The 25158-nt window shown below is 44.9% G+C and overlaps 3 protein-coding genes across 16 annotated transcripts in view; 2 read left to right on the top strand and 1 right to left on the bottom strand.

Annotated features, from left to right (window-relative positions):
• kif5ba (kinesin family member 5B, a) overlaps positions 1–3887 on the top strand; it is a 30989-nt gene extending 27102 nt beyond the window's left edge. For 6 of the 7 annotated variants that reach the window (XM_062530755.1, XM_062530754.1, XM_062530758.1 and 3 more), the window contains 2 exons: positions 967–1102; positions 2085–3887. In XM_062530755.1, coding sequence (XP_062386739.1) covers positions 967–1102; positions 2085–2091 — 143 coding nt within the window. In that variant the 3' untranslated portion in view covers positions 2092–3887. The remainder of the gene's footprint in view (positions 1–966; positions 1103–2084) is intronic. The other variant, XM_062530757.1, reaches the window with a different exon arrangement.
• An 849-nt stretch (positions 3888–4736) lies between these two features.
• On the bottom strand, positions 4737–22379 carry LOC134075220 (NACHT, LRR and PYD domains-containing protein 1 homolog). 4 transcript variants are annotated; one of them, XM_062530762.1, is made up of 12 exons: positions 22266–22379; positions 20752–20822; positions 19549–19648; positions 18772–18924; positions 17501–17668; positions 14505–16221; positions 12824–12907; positions 12323–12490; positions 11402–11482; positions 10085–10243; positions 7858–7977; positions 4737–6712 (listed from the first exon to the last, which is right to left on the bottom strand). In XM_062530762.1, exons 4-12 carry the CDS (start codon positions 18794–18796, stop codon positions 6478–6480), a joined length of 2757 nt encoding a protein of 918 aa, XP_062386746.1. In that variant the 5' UTR covers positions 18797–18924; positions 19549–19648; positions 20752–20822; positions 22266–22379; the 3' UTR covers positions 4737–6477. The 4 variants fall into 4 exon arrangements, with proteins under 4 accessions (XP_062386746.1, XP_062386745.1, XP_062386747.1 ...); XM_062530761.1 differs by having other exon boundaries at positions 18772–19648; XM_062530763.1 differs by lacking the exon at positions 11402–11482 and having other exon boundaries at positions 18772–19648; positions 22266–22378.
• A 999-nt stretch (positions 22380–23378) lies between these two features.
• Positions 23379–25158, top strand: part of arhgap12a (Rho GTPase activating protein 12a) — a 41802-nt gene continuing 40022 nt past the window's right edge. For all 5 annotated transcript variants that reach the window (XM_062530765.1, XM_062530766.1, XM_062530768.1 and 2 more), the window contains exon 1: positions 23379–23518. The gene's annotated coding sequence lies outside the window, so the exon portion shown is untranslated. The remainder of the gene's footprint in view (positions 23519–25158) is intronic.

Raw genomic sequence — 25158 nt, forward strand, 5'->3', positions numbered from 1 at the left:
ACACCTACACACACACACGCACACACACACACACACCAAGAACATGGCCCGGAGAGGCCACTCCGCTCAGATCGGTCAGCACACACACACACACACACACACACACCAAGAACATGGCCCGGAGAGGCCACTCCGCTCAGATCGGTCAGCACACACACACACACACACACACACACACCAAGAACATGGCCTGGAGAGGCCACTCCGCTCAGATCGGTCAGCGCACACACACACACACACACACACACACCAAGAACATGGCCCGGAGAGGCCACTCCGCTCAGATCGGTCAGCACACACACACACACACACACACACACACCAAGAACATGGCCCGGAGAGGCCACTCCGCTCAGATCGGTCAGCACACACACACACACACACACACGCACACACACACACACCAAGAACATGGCCCGGAGAGGCCACTCCGCTCAGATCGGTCAGCACACACACACACACACACACACACACACACACACACACACACACACACACACACACACACACACACACACACACACACACACACACACACACACACACACACACACACACACACACACACACACACACACACACACACACTAAGAACATGGCCAGGAGGGGCCACTCCGCTCAGATCGGTCAGCACACACACACACACACACACACCAAGAACATGGCCAAGAGAGGCCACTCCGCTCAGATCGGTCAGCACACACACACACACACACACACACACACACACACACACACACACACACATCAAAACACACACACACACACACACACACACACACACACCTACCTCAAAAAACACACACACGCACACACACACACACGCTCATAAATACACATGTTAACTATGAAATCCCTGTGTGTCTGCATGTCCAGCGAAGCCCAGCCCCCTGTGGCATTCCCCACACACACACACACACAGACATATTAACTATGAAATCCCTGTGTGTGTTTGTGTGTGTTTAGCGAAGCCCATTCGTCCAGGCCAGCCCCCTGTTGCGTCTCCTACACACCCCAACATGCTGCGGGGTGGAGGGGGCGGCGGCTTCTACCAGAACAGCCAATCAGTGGCCATCAGGGGAGGAGCCAAACAGGACAAGAAGTAAGTGCCTGTATCCTGTCAGTTGATTTGATTCGATGGGATAACTGTCCATCATGATGAAATACCAATCAAAAGCCATAGACAGCCACCCATCATGAAGACAGCCAATCAGATCTGAAGCAGACAGTGTTAGACACACCCCTCATCATGGTCAGGACCAATTGGATTTCTTGGATAACTGCCCATCAAGATTATGAGTCAAATATTAGTCTTCTTGGATATGTGAATGGCCATCACCAGAGAGCTATCAGCTGTTAGAGCTGAGGACTCCTGTCATCTAAATGTTATGATTCTGTTAAGACATTTTTGAGAGTTGAGAGTTTGTCTGATCGATTGAATCTCAGGAGGCATGTTTGCATGTCTGATTACACAGCTGGGGAATCCAATAAACTACATTTCCCATGATGCTGTAGTGAGTCAGGAGACAGACACTTCCTGCCCTGAGAGGAGAGGAGAGGAGAGGTGGAGATGGAGGAGAGGAGAGATGGAGGAAAGGGGAGGAGAAGAGAGATGGAGGAGAGGAGAGGTGGAGGAGAGGAGGTGGAGATGGAGGAGAGGAGAGGAGAGGAGAGGAGAGAAGAGGTGGAGGAGTGGATTAAAGTTGAAAAAGGAAAGCACAGACAAGGAGAGGGATGGAGTAGAGGAGAGGAGTATCTCCACCTGTGTGTGTGTGTGTGTGTGTGTGTGTGTGTGTGTGTGTGTGTGTGTGTGTGTGTGTGTGTGTGTGTGTGTGTGTGTGTGTGTGTGTGTGTGTGTGTGTGTGTGTGTGTGTGTGTGTGTGTGTGTGTGTGTGAGAGCTGGTCAGTGGGTATAGGAACTGGTCATGGTAATGATATCCTTTACTCCTCTATCTGCCCCCACCCCTCTCTCCTTGCCCCTACCCCACCCTCCCTCTATCCCCCTCTCATCTATCTTTCTCCCCATCTCTCTCTCCATCTCCCCATCCCTCTCTCTATCTCCTCTATCTCTCTGTTTGTTTCAGCAGCTGAAGATGAAATGCTTGCGGAGGTGAAAGATGAAGATATCACCATGGAAACCTGTCATTCCATTATTATGGTGGCACCTGCAGGAATGCCTATAAATATATAAATATTCATGAAGGGGTGGGGTTTAAAGCGTATAAATATATAAATATTCATGAACTGTACAGTATCACTCCCCAACGTTGACCAATCCCTCCCCACCAAACACTTTCAACGCTGGCAAAAAACAAACAAACAAACAAAAAATGTAAACCGTAAACACAGTCTGATGCTGATTTGTCAACTTTACAGCCTGCAAGAAGATTATACTGAAAGCCTGCTTCCCCTAACCACAACCAGTCCACACACACACACACACACACACACACACACACACCATAATATGACTTGAACCCGTAAGTGTGCGAGCACCCTCTCAGACCACCTCAAACATCTCCTCGTCTGCCTGATGATCGGTTAGTCATGCCTGATGATCGGTTAGTCCTACCTGGCAGCTGATGGGCTTCATCTGCCTGTTGATCGGTTAGTCATGCCTGATGATCGGTTGGTCATGCCTGTTGATCGGTTAGTCATGCCTGATGATCGGTTAGTCATGCCTGTTGATCGGTTAGTCATGCCTGATGATCGGTTAGTCATGCCTGATGATCGGTTAGTCATGCCTGATGATCGGTTAGTCATGCCTGTTGATCGGTTAGTCATGCCTGGCAGCTGATGGGCTTCATCTGAGCTCTGCTCGTCCTGCCTGAGGGCGGAGTCTAAGTTGCAGCTGCCAGCGTGGTTGCCATGGTAATGTCAGGTCTGACTGGTGCCCATCCTGGACAGGTCGTTGAGGTTCTTTGCTGAAGGTCATTCAGAGATCAGATGAAGGTCACCTGCGTCATCTGAAGGTCATACTCTCATTGCTACACAGGCTGTCTGGTGCCTATGACTGTGTGTGTGTATTAATTGAATGTCACACCAGTCCCCACAGCTCTTAAACGGTTAAACAAACACACACTGAAACTTTTTTCAGTGCTGTGCTAGTCCTTATGTCTCATACACTGTACACACACACACACACACACACACACACACACACTCTTTGTGTGTTGTTTTTAGGTGGAGATGCTTATTTCCTGGAGGGTATAAAGCTTATTAGGCTCCTCCTGCCACTGATCAGCCAATCAGAAGAGCAGGACAAGACTAGCCAATAAGCAGTGACCTAAAATGTCATTTTTTATTTTCTGTATGTGAGAGAGAGCGTGTGTGTGCGATAGGACAACGAAACACATACACGCACACACACACACACACACAGAGAGAGAGAGAGAGAAAGAGAGAGAGAGAGACACACCTGGATTTCACTAAAGGAGAACATGCCTGAATTGTACATCTCCTCTGACAGTCATAGCACTACACACATCCTAAAGGCTTGTATTGAATACACACACATATACACTACACACACACTACACACATCCTAAAGCCTTGCATTGAATACACACACATATACACTACATACACACTACACACATCCTAAAGCCTTGCATTGTACACTCCAAATAATCATTGTCATTTTCGGACCAGAGTTTGAGAAATAAACCAATCATTGAACAGATAGCTGCTTTTTTTTATTACTATGTAATAGTAACATCCTTTCTAACTGACAGGGGGTTCCACCAATGGGTAAAGGCACCGGAGCATTCCGAGATAGGCGGGGCACCGTGGGGAAGGTTGTGATTGGAGGAGAGAGGGTTAGGGCGGGCTTTGGATGGACTGCATGTTGTAAATGTGTGTGTGTGATTAAATCATGATGACAAATGTCCAGTGTGCTGTATGTGTTTCTTCTACCACTTCCACAATACAAGGTGACCAGAATCACAAAACAAATTAAAAAAACACTTGAAATGAAATACCCATGACAAGTTTACATTGCAAAGTTAACATATTTCTTGATGCGACTTTTTTAAGTGACCTGACCTGCTTCAAGCAAGCCGACAACAGTTTTTTCTTACCTCTTAAAAGTACACTATGCAAGATTTTCACCTTTACGAAGCCAATTTGATGGTAAACGAACTTGTGATAGGTGTGAATTGTGAAACATTACCTAGTCAGTAGATGTAGCTCTTTGGAGATCGTTTTTGCCTGTTGTAACCCTGCACATCCACAACAAAAGCATTTGCGTTGTGCAGGGGGGATAAGTAGCGAAACGTTTGCTATTTACAACAGCAGAGTAACATAAATGCCTTGCTTCTCTAGAGGGAGCTCTACAGTCACCAAAAATAACACAACCTGCATAGTGTACCTTTAAACACTTAAACCTGCATAGTGTACCTTTAAACACCTAAACCTGCATAGTGTACCTTTAAACACCTAAACCTGCATGATGCACCTTTAAATACCTAAACCTGCATAGTGCACCTTTAAATACCTAAACCTGCATAGTGCACCTTTAAATACCTAAACCTGCATAGTGTACTTTTAAACACCTAAACCTGCATAGTGTACCTTTAAATACCTAAACCTGCATAGTGTACCTTTAAACACTTTAACCTGCATAGTGTACCTTTAAACACTCTAACCTGCATAGTGTACCTTTAAACACTTTAACCTGCATAGTGTACCTTTAAACACTTTAACCTGCATAGTGTACCTTTAAACACTTTAACCTGCATAGTGTACCTTTAAACACTTTAACCTGCATAGTGCACCTTTAAACACCTAAACCTGCATAGTGTACCTTTAAACACCTAAACCTGCATAGTGTACCTTTAAACACTTTAACCTGCATAGTGCACTTTTAAATACCTAAACCTGCACAGTGTACCTTTAAACACTTTAACCTGCATAGTGTACCTTTAAACACTTTAACCTGCATAGTGCACCTTTAAACACTTTAACCTGCATAGTGCACCTTTAAACACTTTAACCTGCATAGTGCACTTTTAAATCCCTAAACCTGCATAGTGCACCTTTAAATACCTAAACCTGCATAGTGCACTTTTAAATCCCTAAACCTGCATAGTGTACCTTTTAAAGGAGGGGCTCACATTGTACAAAAATGGCAGTACTGCGCTATTAAATCCACTACATTGTCAAAAACTGTCGCAAGAACTGGCCTGTCGCTGCGCTGAGCAAAGCTCTGGTGTGGTAGGCTATGTGCAGAAGTCAAGCGTGCACGCTGGGCAGTGTGCATTTTCTGGAAGTTACGTCAGAATAGACTGTCCGAAAGTCAAGCGCTCTCACTAGTTGGGTACTTCGTTTGGCGTGATTTCCAAGCGTGCATCGATGCATCTTTTTTGCCCTCAGATATCCCATAATCCATTGCGCAGCGCAGGTCAAGCTCCACACGTCATGCAAATCGTCAACACACCCCCCTCCCCGAGTCAGGTGACGTCAACTAGTTACTAGTGCTGTCCAAATGTAGGTAGGGACGCATACTGAGGAGCGAGCTAACTAAGACGCTACTGGGAAGAGGGTACTATCCAGCGTGCACGCTTGACTTCTGGACATAGCTGTAGTCTGGCTATCACCATACTGCTCCATCTCTTAAGATTGAACATTAGTCTGGGGAGTCTGCACTTAATTGCTTTGGGACATCACCTGTTACCTCAACCAAGAGCCACCTAGCGGCGAGCGCAGCACGTGCCGCAAACAATGTGAACCACAGCAGCATACATTACACAGTTGAGTAATTTAACTTTTCAAGTTCATCACAGCGGCAGTTTGCCTGGTCAACTTAACACTGGAACAATTCAATTTGGATTCATTTCTGCCAGTGATTGGTTCAAAATAACTGTACAACTGAAATGCACAAATATCATTTTACAAGAAGACACAGAGGAAAGTACAGTCCTAGTGATGATTAGTGCTACTGTAGATGTAAAGTACAGTCCTATTGATGATTATTGCTCGATGTAAAGTACAGTCCTATTGATGATTAGTGCTAGATGTAAAGTACAGTCCTATTGATGATTATTGCTAGATGTAAAGTACAGTCCTAGTGATGATTATTGCTAGATGTAAAGTACAGTCCTAGTGATGATTATTGCTAGATGTAAAGTACAGTCCTAGTGATGATTATTGCTAGATGTAAAGTACAGTCCTAGTGATGATTATTGCTAGATGTAAAGTACAGTCCTAGTGATGATTATTGCTAGATGTGAAAGCATTTCATCCATTTGCATTAAGCTTCATATTGTCATATTTTTGAATGGTCGTGCATCATTCCCTCATTTTTCCCTGAGATGGGAGGAAAAAGCCGAAAATTTATTTTTGGCTCATGTGGATGAAAGCCAACAACTCCCAGAATCCTCTGCCTTTCACTTCCCCACCAAGCCAACCACCACTTCTAATGACACAAAGCCTCATGCAAATGGGTGAAGTGTCCCCTTCATAATATGGCAGCTGATTTTATTCAAAGTGACTTGCAACAAATTGTAAGTCCCCCTGATCCTTGTGGAAGTCCCCCAGGTCTCTCTGTGCTGCTGATGTCTCCTGTTCGCCGCAGGTCACCTGATGGTCAGTCATGTCCACCGTGTGCATGCGCGCAGGTGAGCTCGTCATGTCCACCACGGACACCTTATTACAGCTGAGCTTCCGGTCCCTTAGTGTAGTGCACGGGCCCGCAGGCCTACTGCAGCGCTTCCTACAGAGACATCACAACACAAGCATGGTGAATGTACTGCAGCGCTTCCTTCAGAGACATTACAACACAAGCATGGTGAACGGGAACACAGGCCTACTGCAGCACTTCCTTCAGAGACATTACAACACAAGCATGGTGAACAGAGACATTACAACACAAGCATGGTGAACAGACCCGCATCAGAGACATCACAACACAAGCATGGTGAACAGACCCGCATCAGAGACATCACAACACAAGCATGGTGAACGGGCCCAGAGGCCTACTGCAGCACTTCCTACAGAGACATTACAACACAAGCATGGTGAATGTACTTCAGCGCTTCCTTCAGAGTTCAGAGACATTACAACACAAGCATGGTGAACGGGCAGCTTCTACAGCATTATGCACATGCAAGCAAGCTCCATACTCTACAACACCTACTATTATATCTAGTAGTGGACCGCTAATTGGTGCGGTGGTAGTGTAGTGGTTAAGGAGCTGGGCTAACGTGTAGTAGCCTGTAGGGCGGTGGTAGTGTAGTGGTTAAGGAGCTGGGCTAGCGCGCAGTAGCCAGATTCCACCGTTGTACCCTTGAGCAAGGCACTTCACCCCAAGATGCTCCAGGGACAATGCTTGTATTATGTAAGTCACTTTGGACAAAAAGTGTCTGCAAAATATCATATAATGTAATGTAATTGTTTTGTGCTGCTGACGTGATGTCTTTCTCCAAGAAAGCCAAGTCGGGTTACCAAAAAAAACAAAGGCAAAAACAAGAAAAAGAGGGATCAAAACGAAACAACTGCTACTAAACTTCTTTCCACCGAAAGTTGAGCACAAATATTAAAACACAAAATCCCATTAAACTGCTTTAAATATATTTTATCTGATCGAGGGTGATCATAAATTGAAAAAAAAAAGTTTTCTTTTAAAGGGACACTTCACAGATTAGCATTTGTATCTTTAGAAAACCAGTCACGTTTTTGAATGGTCGTGCATCATTCCCTCAGTTTGCCTTGAGATGGGAGAAATACGGATTTGCCATTTGCCATACGGACAATGACATTTCTTACAATTCTATAGTGGAAAAGGCTCCCGCGTCATAGAAAGCCCCGTGTCAGTATAAATACCCGCGTCAGTATAAAGCCCCGCGTCAGTATAAATACCCGTGGAGTGTGACTTTGCAGTCCGGCCGCCTCTGAGCCTCCTTCAGTGCGCTGATGCCCCCCTCCAGCAGCAAGCCCGCCTGCTCGTCTCGACTCCCATCAAAGATGGCGGCACCAAACCTGCCAGACACAGCCAGACCATTATCACCTTATTGAAGCACCACACACACACACACACACACACACACACAGTTCATTATCACCTTATTGAAGCACCACACACACACACACACACACACACACACACACACACACACACACACACACACACACACACACACACACACACACACACACACACACACACACACACACACACACACACACACACACACACACACACAGTTCATTATCACCTTATTGAATCACCACACACACACACACACAGTCCATTATTTCATGAGGCCCAGTGCATGACTGCGAGCCATCTCAATCAATGGGTGGATGGTTTGAAGAACAGTTACTGACAAAACTAAACACCTGAATGGTACAAAAACTCCTTTATTAGACGTAACACAATGCAACAATTCATCCTGGGAATCTATGATCAACACAACAATTTCCTGACATTTTAGATCAAACAACTTATTGATTATGAAAATGACTTTAAATGCAATTCCTAAAACCCGACTCCAGTGGCTGCGTGAGCCGCTCTACCCAAGGGAGGAGGAATCCCTACAGCTGTCTACCTCCAGCACACCCATGTACCCAAGGGAGGAGGAATCCCTACAGCTGGGAACCTCCAGCACACCCATGTACAGTGCCTCCAAAAGTATTGCAACACATGCTTAAAGTTAAATATAAAATCATCTTTCGGAAATTGATCTTAAAGGGATATTCCGCCATTTTTGGAAATAAGCTCATTTTCCACCTACCCTCGAGCAAAACAATCGATATTTACCTTTTCCCCGTTCATCCAGCCATTCTGTGAGTCTGGCGATACAACTTATAGCTTCAGCCTAGCATAGATCATTGAATCGGATTAGACCATTTGGATCTCGCCTGTTAGCATCATGCTTAAAAGTGACTCCGATTTCTGGTAATTTTCCCATTTAAAACGTGTCTCTTCTAAAGTGAGTGCAATAAGACCAACGTTTTTCTAGGCTGATTTGACATGGAACTACACTCTCATCTGGCGTAATAATCAAAGGAAGTTGCAAACGTACCATTGAAAAATAGTCCCATAGGCAACAAGCAGTAAGTAGTGTGTGATATCACTGCGCCCATGGTAATTAAAGGGACACTTCACTGATTAGCATTAAGCCTTGTATCTTTAGAAAACCAGTCATGTTTTTGAATGGTCATACATCATTCCCTCAGTTTGCCTTGAGATGGGAGAAATACGGATTTCAATGAAACCCATGAATAGGACTTACTGCTAACCCATGTAGATCATACTACACACTAACCCATGCCATGTAGATCATATACTGCACACTAACCCATGTAGACCATATACTGCACACTAACCCATGTAGATCATATACTGCACACTAACCCATGTAGACCATACTGCACACTAACCCATGAGGACCAAATACTGCACACTAACCCATGTAGATCATATACTGCACACTAACCCATGTAGACTATACTGCACACTAACCCATGTAGACTATACTGCACACTAACCCATGTAGACCATATACTGCACACTAACCCATGTAGATCATATACTGCACACTAACCCATGTAGATCATACTGCACACTAACCCATGTAGATCATATACTGCACACTAACCCATGTAGATCATATACTGCACACTAACCCATGTAGATCATATATACTGCACACTAACTCATGTAGATCATATACTGCACACTAACCCATGTAGATCATACTGCACACTAACCCATGTAGATCATATGGGCCTACTGCACACTAACCCATGTAGATCATATACTGCACACTAACCCATGTAGACCATATACTACACACTAACCCATGTAGATCATATACTGCACACTAACCCATGTAGATCATATACTGCACACTAACCCATGTAGATCATATACTGCACACTAACCCATGTGGATCATATACTGCACACTAACCCATGTAGATCATATACTGCACACTAACCCATGTAGATCATATGGGCCTACTGCACACTAACCCATGTAGATCATATGGGCCTACTGCACACTAACCCATGTAGATCATATGGGCCTACTGCACACTAGCCCATGTGGATCATATGGGCCTACTGCACTTACTGCACTTACTGAACTTCCCTTAACTGGGGGCAGGTGCGGATGAGGGAGAGGATCCTATTGGCCCAGATCTCAGTCAGGCAGCCGGCCGTCAGAGTCACCTCCATCAGATCAGGCAGAGAGGACAGGTGCCTCAAAAGAGCATCCACACACTCATCATACTCTGGACTGCTGCAGTATGTAAAACACACACACACACACACACACACACACACACACACACACACACACACACACACACACACACACACACACACACACACAGTCATTTTCACAGGAATATACACAAGGCTTACATTGAGGTCAGTAAAAATCTGCTCTAGTTTGAAATGCTCAGGAAGGAGAGTCTTGAACTGTGTTAGTTTGATATGTTTAAGAGGCAGATTCCCACTCCTCTGCCGGGTGTCTCAGTGGATGAAAGGCGTGGAGGATCCCTCTCAGTGCAGCGCTGGACACCGCTGAGGAGAAGAGCAGGATGAGCCTCAGTCCTGACCTCTCCAGTCCTGACCTCTCCAGCCCTGAGCTCTCCAGCCCTGACCTCTCCAGCCCTGACCCCTCCAGCCCTGACCTCTCCAGCCCTGACCCCTCCAGCCCTGACCTCTCCAGCCCTGAGCTCTCCAGCCCTGACCTCTCCAGTCCTGAGCTCTCCAGCCCTGACCTCTCCAATCCTGACCTCTCCAGTCCTGACCTCTCCAGTCCTGACCTCTCCAGTCCTGAGCTCTCCAGTCCTGACCTCTCCAGTCCTGACCTCTCCAGTCCTGAGTGTGGGCCTGCAAATTGTCCAATCAGCAGCCTAAGACCCAGAGAGGGGAAGGACTAATATTCATCATTTACTGCATTAAGTTATATGATTATTATGCTCACACAATCACTTTAGTTTTAATAACTCACAATGAGTGAGGAAATGCACTGTATTTATACAGAATGTTTTTTTTTTTCCACTATGGTAGTTCACCTACTCTGAAGTTCACCTACAAAACAGCTGCCATCTTTGCCCATATAAGATATTTTATTGTTATCATTGAAATGTTAAATATAGTATATGTGTGTGTGTGTGTGTGTGTGTGTGTGTGTGTGTGTGCGTGTGTGTTTATATGAATATACCAAACCTACGCCCTTGCTTTTGTCATCTGATGGGTTTTGGGATCTGCAGTACGTTAAGATGGCAAGCTTTGATTTTTGCTACAGTACATGGGAGCTAACTGAAGTAGAAAGCTTCGACAAGTACATGGATCTCCTTATACGGCCAAAGGTGGCAGATGTGGGTCCTTCAGGGGTCTGTTGTTTGCATTAATGAATGTAGCTTAATGTGAAGAGACTGTGACGCACCCAAAATAGCTCTTTACTTTCCTGATCACGAGGACGGAACAGAAACTCTCAGCTTGCTCAGCCCCCTCTGGTAGACCCACCCTGCCAACCAGCACAGCACAGGGACAACACTATACACTATATTTTCATGCTTAGTTATATGAGAAGTGCATTACAATTGAAATATTGCTATGGTGAGCTGTAGCGCCCCCCCATGGAAAGACGTTCTTTAACGTTTGGTGTGCTTTCAAAGAATGTGGTTGTGATTGAGAGTATACAGGTATACACATACTGTATTTCCCGTTTACTAACAAAACTAGATGCGCGCGCAGACGAGGGGCAGAAGATGCCGGATGGCCGGTCATAACGTTATAAAGTTAACCTAATAACCAGCTGCTGTAAGCTACAATCGGCATTTTTTGTATGCCACTGTTGTCTAAATAATGATAACATCTCATTTCAGAGTTTATTTCAGAGTTTGTCGTTTGTTTTTATTATTAGTATAACATCGTTTTTTTGGCGGTTTTGGTAGTTTCTGGCAAAGAAATGCATTACTTTACATTCCTGAAAATTCTCTAACCATCGTCATTTCGAATGGTGCTGTTTTGGGCACTAAAATTCATTTTAATCTTTTCACGGAGAGCAGCTGCTTAATGCTGTTCATGGGGCTTCCTGCCCCTTGTTTGCGCGCGCATGTTTTCGTGAAATGTATGTATAGGTTTGGTTCTGTTTGGATCTTCCATCAGAACTTATCGGCCATAGAACCATTACACGGGTCACAGCTTGAAATTGTACTGACATGAAACAGCATATGACGTCAAAAATCAGCGTTTTTAAGCCAAATCATGAGTGCCCCTTCCAACAGGCTAGGCCACTGACAAACAAACTATTATTATTGATTTCACAAGGGGAGAACTCTAATTTTAAGATGACCTCTCATACCCCACAAAATCTCCAATGTGAGTGTTGCTGTAGAGGTGCAGAAGTCTCTCAGCTGTGCTGGGGGTGATGGTCTTCACAGTGAGTGCAACTCTGCCCACACACTTCTGCCTGCAGAGGGCACTGAAGATGTGGTGCACGCTCTCCTCTGACAGACTGCTGTGGAACGCACTGGTGGGGAGAGGCCGCCATTATCAACGATACATATCGATATGTAAACATCAATACACACATATCGATATGTAAACATCAACACACACATATCGATATGTAAACATCAACACACACACATACGTTCACCACCCCAACATATCAATATGTAAACATCAACACGTTCACCACCCCAGCATTACAACGTTGATATATCAACACATCAACACACAAACGTTCATGTCCACAACATCAATATCATCACGCAAACGTTCATGCCCCCCCCCCGCCCCCCCTCCCAATAGATGCTTATTTTGATAGCTGTGTAAATGCAGCACAATTCTGGGTTCTTACTACAGTCTGTGCAGGATCTTTCTCTCTCCCAGCGCTGAGATCAAATCACCAACATCCACATCCGACAGGTCCTGCATCCCAAACCTTCAAACAGAGAAACACTGAATCAGAACTCCTGGAACTCAACATCAAAGGTGATGAACTGTGCGCAGTATTGTTCAAGGTCAAGGCTCATGAACTGCACACTGCACAGTAGGCTATTGTTCAAGGTCAAGGCTGATGAAGTGCACACTGCACAGTAGGCTATTGTTCAAGGTCAAGGCTGATGAACTACACACTGCACAGTAGGCTATTGTTCAAGGTCAAGGCTCATGAACTGCACACTGCACAGTAGGCTATTGTTCAAGGTCAAGGCTGATGAAGTGCACACTGCACAGTAGGCTATTGTTCAAGGTCAAGGCTGATGAACTACACACTGCACAGTAGGCTATTGTTCAAGGTCAAGGCTGATGAACTACACACTGCACAGTAGGCTATTGTTCAAGGTCAAGGCTGATGAACTACACACTGCACAGTAGGCTATTGTTCAAGGTCAAGGCTGATGAAGTGCACACTGCACAGTAGGCTATTGTTCAAGGTCAAGGCTGATGAACTGCGCACTGCACAGTAGGCTATTGTTCAAGGTCAAGGCTGATGAACTGCACACTGCACAGTAGGCTATTGTTCAAGGTCAAGGCTGATGAACTGCGCACTGCACAGTAGGCTATTGTTCAAGGTCAAGGCTGATGAACTGCACACTGCACAGTAGGCTATTGTTCAAGGTCAAGGCTCATGAACTGCACACTGCACAGTAGGCTATTGTTCAAGGTCAAGGCTCATGAACTGCACACTGCACAGTAGGCTATTGTTCAAGGTCAAGGCTGTTGAAGTGCACACTGCACAGTAGGCTATTGTTCAAGGTCAAGGCTCATGAACTGCACAGTAGGCTATTGTTCGGGGTCATGCTGTAGATATCCACTGACAGACTAGCTAGTGAACTGTTAACTACATTACGTGTTGACTCATGCCAAGCGCATGTCTCTGAGGTTGTGGTTGGTTGAGCACCTGGGGATTTAGGACATCACAGAATAAATGTTGCGCTATGACATGTTCTGTAAATTCTATGATATACTAATTGGATCACAACACAATGCTGTGGAGACGAAAGGAGAGAGATAAGCAACATTCACACCAAGAATGATAACTATAACCATAATGATAAAAGCATCCACACTGGCCAACGATAAGAAAAGTTTTATCTCGTGCTAGGTTAAAATATTATGGATTCTGATTGGCTGTTAGCTTTTTATCGTTCTCAATATCGCTCTGAAAAGGGCTGTTTACACCAAGAACGTTAATTAAAATGATAACTATAAACAAATATTGCTCTCGTTAATATGAATACAACGTTCACACATAAACTATAACGATAACGACATGAAGAACAATTGTTGGGGATCAATTTCAGAGCGATTTTGAGAATGATAATCGTGGACGCTTTTATCGTAATGGTTATAGTTATCGTTATCGTTCTTGGTGGGAATGCTGCTAAAGTGACCCCTAACGATATTGTTCTTCATGTCGTTATCGTTATAGTCTATGTGTGAACGTTATCATTCATATTAACAAGAACGATATTTGTTTATAGTTATCATTATAGTTATCATTCTTGGTGTGAACGGCCCTATACGGATGCTCTTACCCCAGCTCCTCACACCGGCTCAGCGCGGGCTGCAGCATCCTCAGCATCTCTGCTGTCATGTTGCAGTCTTTCAGCTCCAGGCTTCTGATGGTCGGGCAGCACTGCAGGCAGTACAGCAGCACCCAGCAGTCTGTACTCGTCAGGGGAATGGAGTCAAAATTCATCTCACCCCAAGCCTCCATGGCTCTGCACACAAACGGTGTTTCTTCATAGTTGTCCTCGCATGGCTGTCCCTCATGGAGCTCATAGAGACAGTGGAGTATGAAGAGGGTCATGTCAGCCTTCTTACAGTCGGAATTCCCTTTGATGAGTCCGAGCATCCACTCTTCAAGCTGCCTTCGAATGGAAGATGGGGAAGGCAGGTTGAGATGCTCTAAGTCCTGCATGACTTCTCTATTTGAGAGACCAAACAGAAACTGAATGACAGGTAGGAGATGTGCATTCATTTTATCCCCTTGGAAGGATTTGAGCAGCTCTTCAACTTTCTCCTCATTCTGGTCAAAGGTGTAGTAGAGTGCAGTGAAGAACTCCTGAAAACTCAGATGCATGAAACTGAACATTTCCTTCTTTCTGACTTTCTTCTTCAGGAGGAATTTGCACAGGAAGGGAACAGTGACTGGATCTGAGATTTTACTTTCCACACTTTCTCTCTCAAACAGGACCTGCTGCTCCAGCATCCCTCTCTCTGCCAGCTGGCCCAGGCTCCTCAGCAGAGTTGGGACTGGCTGACTCAAATGCTGGCAGTGATGATCCAGCAGAGTGGACACAAAGTGCACAAATATGGAGGTGGTTGTTTCCAGGCCATTAGTCATTCCATCATTTTCTTTTAGCTGCTCCCTGAAAACGGTGCAGACGATCCAGCAGATGACGGGAATGGAGCAGGATGTGAAGAGGGTTTCGTTTGCCTTCACACTGCTGAATGCCCTCTCTGCTACCTGCTGATCTTGACAGAACCTCTGGAAGTACTCCTGCACCCCCTTCTCAGAGAAACCCAGAGTCTCAGTGGAACGCTGCGGGCGTTTGAGCAGTTTGCTCAGTGTGTCTGCTGCACTGGGCCTGGTGGTGACCAGCAGGAAGCAATCAGGAAGGATTGACCCCTTCAACAGAGCACTCAGAATGGCCCCAACAGGAGCTGGTGTTAAAAGGTCTTTAACAGGTGAGTCACTGATTGCATCCATTGGGGACTGGAGCTCATCGAATCCATCTATGTGGAAGAGCACCTTCTGCGGTGAGACCTTTAATTTCTGTGAGATCAGTGGGGTATATTTCTGATTGCAGCTCACAAGATCAACCACACACAACTTCCCTGATACCTGGTTCAGTTCTTTACATTTCAGGTGTAAAATAAGTTCAAATTGATCCTTGTAGAGGTTGCCTGATGCCCAGTCCAACATGATCTTCTGTACGGTAAAGGATTTGCCATGTCCAGAGTGGCCCTGAAGAATGACTGCTCTAGGAACTTCTCCTTGGTCATCAGGGCTGAAGAACTGGTCCACAGTGGTGCTTTGATATGCCTCCCTGGCACTGAAGAAACTCGCTCCTCTGAAGCAGATCTCCTCCTCTCTCTCTTTCTGCTGTCTGTGGTGCTGGACTATCAGCAGCTCAGTGTAGCGGTCAGTCAGCAGCACGTCCTCAGCAGGGAGGGAGTTGTACTCCTGCACTCTTTTATAGTCAGTCTTGATGCTCTCCTTATAGTCAAATATGGTTGGTTCCAGACCTGCACGGAATAACACACACCCACACAAACACAAATAGTAGAGAGAGGGAGAGAGAGTGCAATCTATAAGGTTCTCTACGATAGTGTTGTTGTTCTGTAGAATCATCTGTGTAACTATGGTAGTCAGTGCTGTTGTTCTGTACAATCATCTGCGTAACTATGGTAATCAGTGCTGTTCTGTAGAATCTGGCTCAAAGGTAGAACTAGCATCTAAAGAGGTCTGAGGCCTGATCCTTAGGGTAAGCCATATGAACTGAACCAATTCTGGACTGCTCCAGAAAGTCCTACCCAATTCTCCAACTTGTCCAACTATATTTTATGATCTAAAGCAGGGGTCGGCAATTAAGTTTGGCCTCGGGCCAGATATTTTCCGAGCCATTACATAGCGGGCCACAAGTTCACAACCAAAACAATGGCTAATTTAATTAATTAATATCGGAGGAGGTAAAAATGATAGGCGCTCTTGAAATGACAGAGCAGAGACATTCATATTATGTGCCTGACTGTGTCTTCAAAAAAAATTAATAAAAAACACCAGAAAAACATTTCAAAAAATGGCACTAAGAAAAAATCTGAAGAGAAAAGTTAACAGCGAAAACAGGATCTTTAATGATGAATGGACAGAGAACTATGCCTTCATCCTCCCTAATTGTATTAATGCAAAGCCCACATGCCTGATCTGTAACAACTAACGAGGGTTTCTCTGCATGCAAAGAGTACAAGACGGCACCACGAAAGTAAGCATGCTAATTTAAAGGTTGCGTTCCTAAATAACACGCACGCTATTAATGTTTGAAACTCGTGTTTTACTTTTCACAGTTCTATGTGCGTAAATTGCCTGTTTGATGTCAGGCCTGTTTAAAAGAAGTTGTGTTTTAATTATCACCATAAGCCTATGTCCGTTGTTTGAATGACAACATGTGTTATAGGGACTAGCTTGGAATTTGAGAACCAGCGCTGTCCACTGACTTCATTTGATTTTGCATGTTGTGCGTTCACGCTGCACCTCGCTGCGTGCTTCACTCGTATTCAGATGAAACAAATATCTAAGCATTTAGATTGATTGAAATTCTTCTGTTCTGGAAAGTTACGTTTCAAAATAAAGAGCATGTTTGAGACTGGCAGTCCGATTTTTAAAAAGTTTTTTTTTTTTTTTCATTCTCTGGTTCAAAAGATCTCACGGGCCAGATGTTTTTTGCTTGCGGGCCGCCTATTGCCGACCACTGATCTAAAGTGTCGAATGCAGCACTGAAAAAAAAATCAGGAACTGAAATTTTACCTGCATCAGCTTTCAGCTGTACATCATTTATCACTTTAATGAGGACATCACCATGAACCTGTGAGTTCACCAGCACAGGTGCAGAGACATAACTTCGATCTGCAGCTGAGACGTTGACCCTCAGAGCGTCAGATGAGACGTCCTCTCCTACAGCTCCATTAGGGGGCGCTACTCAGACACAGACAGGAGAGAACATAAACAGGGACCATTTCAACATCACTAATAAACATGATGTAATGCAGAAACATCCCTGTAGGGGGTGCTATTGAGACACACAGGAGAGGTATTCACTAATGAGACTGCTTGAAAACTGTGAGTTGGAAACACCAGAGAATGTCTAATAAGGGGAGAACGACCACTCGCTGAATACTTCCGCATGGTACTGCAACTAGAGGGCGATCATGAGCAAGTGGAGAATGAATGGAGCTGAATGGAGTTTCTCCTCAAATCCATTTTTCTCTGGATAAATTTTTTTGTGTCGAAATCGGAACATTGCATGTGAAAGGGGGGTCAAGGAAAATACACACGGCTGAGTATTAGATTTTTGAAGTCCCTTAATTGCTCTAAAAAGCCTTTAAAACGTGTCAATGACATCATTCATTAGCAGGGTGCTAGTGTGTTATGGGAAACAACGACCAAGCCTGTGAGAAACCAAAGGGCCATGAGTATTTGTTCATTCAACTTTCGACCTAAAACCCATATTGAGCTTGCAGAAATTAAAATCCGAACTTTGATTTTTTAATGACAATCAGGTGAAACAGACCCATTTAGCCGTCTAGCCCCATAGACCCCCATTGTTTGATCACTTGCTCGTGATCGCCCCTAACTGGCTAAGGCTAGCCACATGAGTGAGTGTACTTACCCTTACGCTAACTGGCTAAGGCTAGCCACATGAGTGAGTGTACTTACTCTATATGCTAACTGGCTAAGGCTAGCCACATGAGTGAGTGTAGGCCTACTTACCCTTACGCTAACTGGCTAAGGCTAGCCACATGAGTGAGTGTACTTACCCTTACGCTAACTGGTTAAGGCTAGCCACATGAGTGAGTGTATACTACCCTTACGCTAACTGGCTAAGGCTAGCCACGTGAGTGAGTGTACTTACCCTTACGCAAAGGCTAGCCACATGAGTGAGTGTACTTACCCTTACTCTAACTGGCTAAGGCTAGCCACATGAGTGAGTGTATACTACCCTTACGCTAACTGGCTAAGGCTAGCCACGTGAGTGAGTGTACTAACTGGCTAAGGCTAGCCACAGTGAGTGTACTTACCCTTACGCTGACTGGGTGACTCCATCTAGACCACGCCTCCTACTCTTCAGGTCACACTAATGCAGCTGCAGCTACAACATGAACATGAGACGGCATCACCGACAGGCTGTCCTACATGTCAATCACATAAGACGGCATCACCGATAGGCTGTCCTACATGTCAATCACATAAGGGAACACCGATAGGCTGTCCTACGTCAATCACATGAGACGCATCACCATCAGGCTGTCCTACATGTCAATCACATGTAAAAATGCTCATTTCATAATTCCACTGAAGCATAACTTCATTATAATTCCATTGAAGTATTCCACTGAAGTCAGGTATCCTCACTAACGTACAACTGTAATACAATGCACACTGTGCAGCAATGTTCTCATGATGACCCGTTTGTGTTGATCTCAGCTCTGCAAGTGGGATGCAGCCAGTGGGGCGAGGAACACAGACGTTGCTACAGCAGTGTTTCTGAGCCAAGAAGACGTTCGGAAACAGGCATCAATGGTCAATTTGCTAACAGCTTTGTCTGGGTTCTCCCTGGACAGTAAAGATTTCTGATTATAATCAGTTGTACTGTACATGACATACTAGAGATGCATGGAAATGATGGAATATCAGTGCATAACTGGGGTCATATCTTCTAGCAGATGGGTGTGGTTTGTTAACCTTCTAGACGCTCCGGCACATCAATCATTATCTATCTGCATTATCTTGTGCTGTGCTTCTTGTAGGTGACAGAGACTAAGAGTTGAGAGGTTCCATGATGTTCTTGTTAGTACATTTTTGCAGGTGCAGAGACATAACTTCGATCTGCAGCTGAGACGTTGACCCTCAGAGCGTCAGATGAGACGTCCTCTCCTACAGCTCCATTAGGGGGCGCTACTCAGACACAGACAGGAGAGAACATAAACAGGGACCATTTCAACATCACTAATAAACATGATGTAATGCAGAAACATCCCTGTAGGGGGTGCTATTGAGACACACAGGAGAGGTATTCACTAATGAGACTGCTTGAAAACTGTGAGTTGGAAACACCAGAGAATGTCTAATAAGGGGAGAACGACCACTCGCTGAATACTTCCGCATGGTACTGCAACTAGAGGGCGATCATGAGCAAGTGGAGAATGAATGGAGCTGAATGGAGTTTCTCCTCAAATCCATTTTTCTCTGGATAAATTTTTTTGTGTCGAAATCGGAACATTGCATGTGAAAGGGGGGTCAAGGAAAATACACACGGCTGAGTATTAGATTTTTGAAGTCCCTTAATTGCTCTAAAAAGCCTTTAAAACGTGTCAATGACATCATTCATTAGCAGGGTGCTAGTGTGTTATGGGAAACAACGACCAAGCCTGTGAGAAACCAAAGGGCCATGAGTATTTGTTCATTCAACTTTCGACCTAAAACCCATATTGAGCTTGCAGAAATTAAAATCCGAACTTTGATTTTTTAATGACAATCAGGTGAAACAGACCCATTTAGCCGTCTAGCCCCATAGACCCCCATTGTTTGATCACTTGCTCGTGATCGCCCCTAACTGGCTAAGGCTAGCCACATGAGTGAGTGTACTTACCCTTACGCTAACTGGCTAAGGCTAGCCACATGAGTGAGTGTACTTACTCTATATGCTAACTGGCTAAGGCTAGCCACATGAGTGAGTGTAGGCCTACTTACCCTTACGCTAACTGGCTAAGGCTAGCCACATGAGTGAGTGTACTTACCCTTACGCTAACTGGTTAAGGCTAGCCACATGAGTGAGTGTATACTACCCTTACGCTAACTGGCTAAGGCTAGCCACGTGAGTGAGTGTACTTACCCTTACGCAAAGGCTAGCCACATGAGTGAGTGTACTTACCCTTACTCTAACTGGCTAAGGCTAGCCACATGAGTGAGTGTATACTACCCTTACGCTAACTGGCTAAGGCTAGCCACGTGAGTGAGTGTACTAACTGGCTAAGGCTAGCCACAGTGAGTGTACTTACCCTTACGCTGACTGGGTGACTCCATCTAGACCACGCCTCCTACTCTTCAGGTCACACTAATGCAGCTGCAGCTACAACATGAACATGAGACGGCATCACCGACAGGCTGTCCTACATGTCAATCACATAAGACGGCATCACCGATAGGCTGTCCTACATGTCAATCACATAAGGGAACACCGATAGGCTGTCCTACGTCAATCACATGAGACGCATCACCATCAGGCTGTCCTACATGTCAATCACATGTAAAAATGCTCATTTCATAATTCCACTGAAGCATAACTTCATTATAATTCCATTGAAGTATTCCACTGAAGTCAGGTATCCTCACTAACGTACAACTGTAATACAATGCACACTGTGCAGCAATGTTCTCATGATGACCCGTTTGTGTTGATCTCAGCTCTGCAAGTGGGATGCAGCCAGTGGGGCGAGGAACACAGACGTTGCTACAGCAGTGTTTCTGAGCCAAGAAGACGTTCGGAAACAGGCATCAATGGTCAATTTGCTAACAGCTTTGTCTGGGTTCTCCCTGGACAGTAAAGATTTCTGATTATAATCAGTTGTACTGTACATGACATACTAGAGATGCATGGAAATGATGGAATATCAGTGCATAACTGGGGTCATATCTTCTAGCAGATGGGTGTGGTTTGTTAACCTTCTAGACGCTCCGGCACATCAATCATTATCTATCTGCATTATCTTGTGCTGTGCTTCTTGTAGGTGACAGAGACTAAGAGTTGAGAGGTTCCATGATGTTCTTGTTAGTACATTTTAGTCAACATGTGGGTGTGTACAGTATCTTTCCACACTGCTGGATAGTGGATGGACACATGGATGCAGATTTGTTGAGCTGCTTCATATCTGCATTATGGACAACTCTTCCCAATCCCAACGCTGTACCACATATCACACGCTCTACCTACAGGCACCTACAAAAACATGGAGCTCAGCTGCAGGCTTCCGATGAGTGGATTGAAATGGCCTACTGCCACAAGTACCATTGGGTGTGGCCTGCTCAGCATGTAGCTTTTGTATCTGCTCTAAATATGAAAAGATTGTTTATAAATACTGTCTATTTGCATACTGTATTTGTACATAGCCTTATTCTACTGCCCTTCATTCTGTTCTTACTGTTTTGTTTTCTGTTCCTTCATGTTTTATTTGTTTGAGTGTTGTCGTTTGAGAGCAAAGATAACCGGAGTCAAATTCCTTGTTTGTTTATGCAAACCTGGCCAATAAAGCTGATTCTGACTCTGATAAAAATTCTTATTCGACCACCACTCATATCTTAAAACAACGCCCTGATTCTGAGCCTGTAAATTCAAACCAGTAGTGTATAGCTTTTACTGTTCCATACTCTAACAACTCCAAGCCTAACTGACCCATCGTGGAATAAAATATGCATATAAAACCAAATATTTCTGTTAAAATAGAGCGTAAAACATTGATCTATTGTCTCCTATGGACAGACACGTCCCTGCAGGGGTTGAGAGAGTGCAACTTACTTCTCTGTCTGGAGTGTAGGACTCTCTCCTGAGCCTTGGTGTGGGGTAGAACAGGTGTGGGATTATTTTCCTCTGGGTCGCCTGCCACACATAAACTCAAATAATCTGGGCAATGCACTCGTCTCTCGTGTCTGTGTGACGTGTGCGTTCTGTTTCATAAAACTTCACTCTTTGTTCATAAATTCTCATTTTCGGTTCCTCTTTGTGTGTGTGTGTGTGTGTGTGTGTGTGTGTGTGTGTGTGTGGAGCTGCTCTCTCTGAGACTTGTGGTTATCAGAGGGCTGTCTGCTGGTATGTAGCAATGGAATGTAGCCAAATAACTTCCTAAAAAATCGTTTTACATTGAAAAATGATTTTGATTAAATCAAAATGATCAACCATGATTAATAAATAAATACATATTAGGCTATCATAAAATGCAGATATCACATTATAACGTGATATAGGCTAGTTATGTTGTAGGCTATTCACGTTATTTCATATAATTGCGTTTAAGTAATGAGATATTTTCTTGTTTTGTCTTGTCAAAGCATCAATCTTGTTAGACAATAACATCTTTCATGTTTGAGACGTGTCAATGGGGAGTGATTTGTCAGCTCTAGGGCGAGATTAGGCCTAGCCTAGGCCTTTTACCGGTGATCCACTATTTCCCTGCTGTGCTTGAGCAGCGAGTTTCGGGAAGTGAGACTGACTGTTTAGAACCGGCGGTACGTGGAGTTTGGAGATAGGGGTGGGTGGTTCTCCAGTAGAAACCTCAGATTACTGCGTTTTAGTTTAATTAAAGGATTATCCCTAAATAAAAAGTATCTTGATCTGTGCCCAAATGTAGGCCAAAGCCATGCAGGCAGGATGATAATAGTAGGCTAGGCCCAATCAGTTAGTAGCCTACGTCTAGTCAACCCACTAAGAAAGGCATTTCCCACTTTTCACCACAAGATGTCACCGTCACACCAAAATTGTGTCTTTCATCGGGATGAACGTGTCCTGGGGACTAATCGGATCACCTCCTCCAGCACCGCACGGGTCTGAGGCAGGCTCGGGGGAGCGGAGCCTGCACGGGGGCGCGCCCACGAGACCAGGAACGCGAGGTGGTGTGAGGCGGAGCAGTCTTCAGGCTTGCCCAACACACAACTTGCTGGAGTGTCCTGGGGGAAACTAACTACGGGACAGGCGGAAAGTTATCAACTCATAGGTTACTTTCGGAAACTTTTGAGGACGTGTCCCCCACAAAAATACTTTTGTGAAAACTTATGGTAAGTGACAACGTTGGCAAGTAGTTTCGATGGTCGAAGAGAGGTTTTTCAGCGGCTAACTAGCCTTAAATGTTGTCGCTAAGCTGCGCAGTCTGCCGCAGGAGTCTCTGGAATGAGAGGGAACCTGTTCTATCGTGCCCGCGCGTCTCCAACAAGCCACAGGTGTTATCCTGACAGAGCTATGCTAGCAAAATTAGCTAGTTTGGCATTAAACTGCATTCCTTTCCCCCAATGCGTCGAGTCATCTCTTCTCCTTTCTTTATATACTTATTCTACAAGAGGACATATAGATGTCTTTTCGACCATGGTTGAACGTTGAATATACAGCTATGGATACGTTGATGTTAGCCTGTAAACTTGGTCGAAACTAACGTTATAGGACACAATTCCACAGTAGCTAACTGCTAGTAGTTAGTTGGCTGTTAGGTATTGTTTAGAGTGCCTATGTTGGCTCTCATAGTTGTTTTAAGGGCATAGTTTGGTTAACTTGTGGCTGGTTAATTTGTGAAATAAAGCAAACCTGTCGGCTTCGCCGTTTGTAATCTTATCGTGTGTACTTAAACTAGAGGTCAGCCTGTGTCAGCATTACGTTACATCAGACTGAGGTGTGTGTGGCCACACCGGGACAACGAACCAGTTAGCCGTAGGTGGGTAGTGTGTGACCGTTAGGCTATGTTATAACAGTATAATACTTTATTAACGTAATTCATTCTAACGATAATCTAGGCCTACTCAGCAATATTATTAGTGTAGTCGATGAGATGTTTAAGGAGATTGTGTGTAAGATGGTGTATGGACTGGCTCTAGCCGTCTTGTCATGGTTAACTTAATGTTAGGCAAGGGGTAGTATGTTTACCATTGTAAGTCAGCTGTTAGAGAGTGGAAGTTATGGCTTGCAAACACATGCAGGGCTCAACATTAGCACCAGCCAAATGCTGGTAAATTTTGAAGTTGGCTGGTAGATTTCAGACAGAAAATAGGTATTTCCTATTGAATGGCTGGTGGATTTCACCAGTTCATCTGTCTCTGGCTGGTAGATATTCACATTTCAAAACACATGTCACCCGTGTTTTTGGTTGCCGCCTCATGTGACGTTGTTATTGACACCCCATCATAACCTGCCGACCGGTGTTTCGGTAGCCTGGAATGCAAAACGGGCGAGCGTTTTCTTCGGCACGCGGTTCAGAAAAGTGTCCCTGAAAGGCCAGCAGTGATGGGCATGTCCTGGAGAGGACGCAGTGTTTCCCACAGAATCTATTTCTATTTGTGGTGGTAGTGTGTTTGTGCGCAAATTTTAAAAAAATTTGCTGCACAAAGGTGCGCATAGCTCTACACTGAAAGGAGTTCATCTAGTTTAAGTAGTACAACATAAAATCATTGTGTGGTGGTCAGTGTTGATATTGTGGTGGGCCGCCACAAATAAGTCAATGTATGGGAAACACTGGGACGTCTGGTCTGGGGTACTCCTACCTGCTGCGCTGAGATGTGGGAGGGTTGTCCCGAACGCACCCATCCCCCAAGCGGAGAGGGGCGGGGGGGGGGGGGGGGGCGGGGGGGGGGGGGGCGGAACGCATTCCTGCCAGGTGAACACTTCTGCTCAGGTGGTGCTCAAGCAAGTTCGCACAGGATCGCCATGCCTG

This window comes from Sardina pilchardus, chromosome 2, assembly GCF_963854185.1.
Source record: "Sardina pilchardus chromosome 2, fSarPil1.1, whole genome shotgun sequence".
Taxonomy (NCBI): domain Eukaryota; kingdom Metazoa; phylum Chordata; class Actinopteri; order Clupeiformes; family Clupeidae; genus Sardina; species Sardina pilchardus.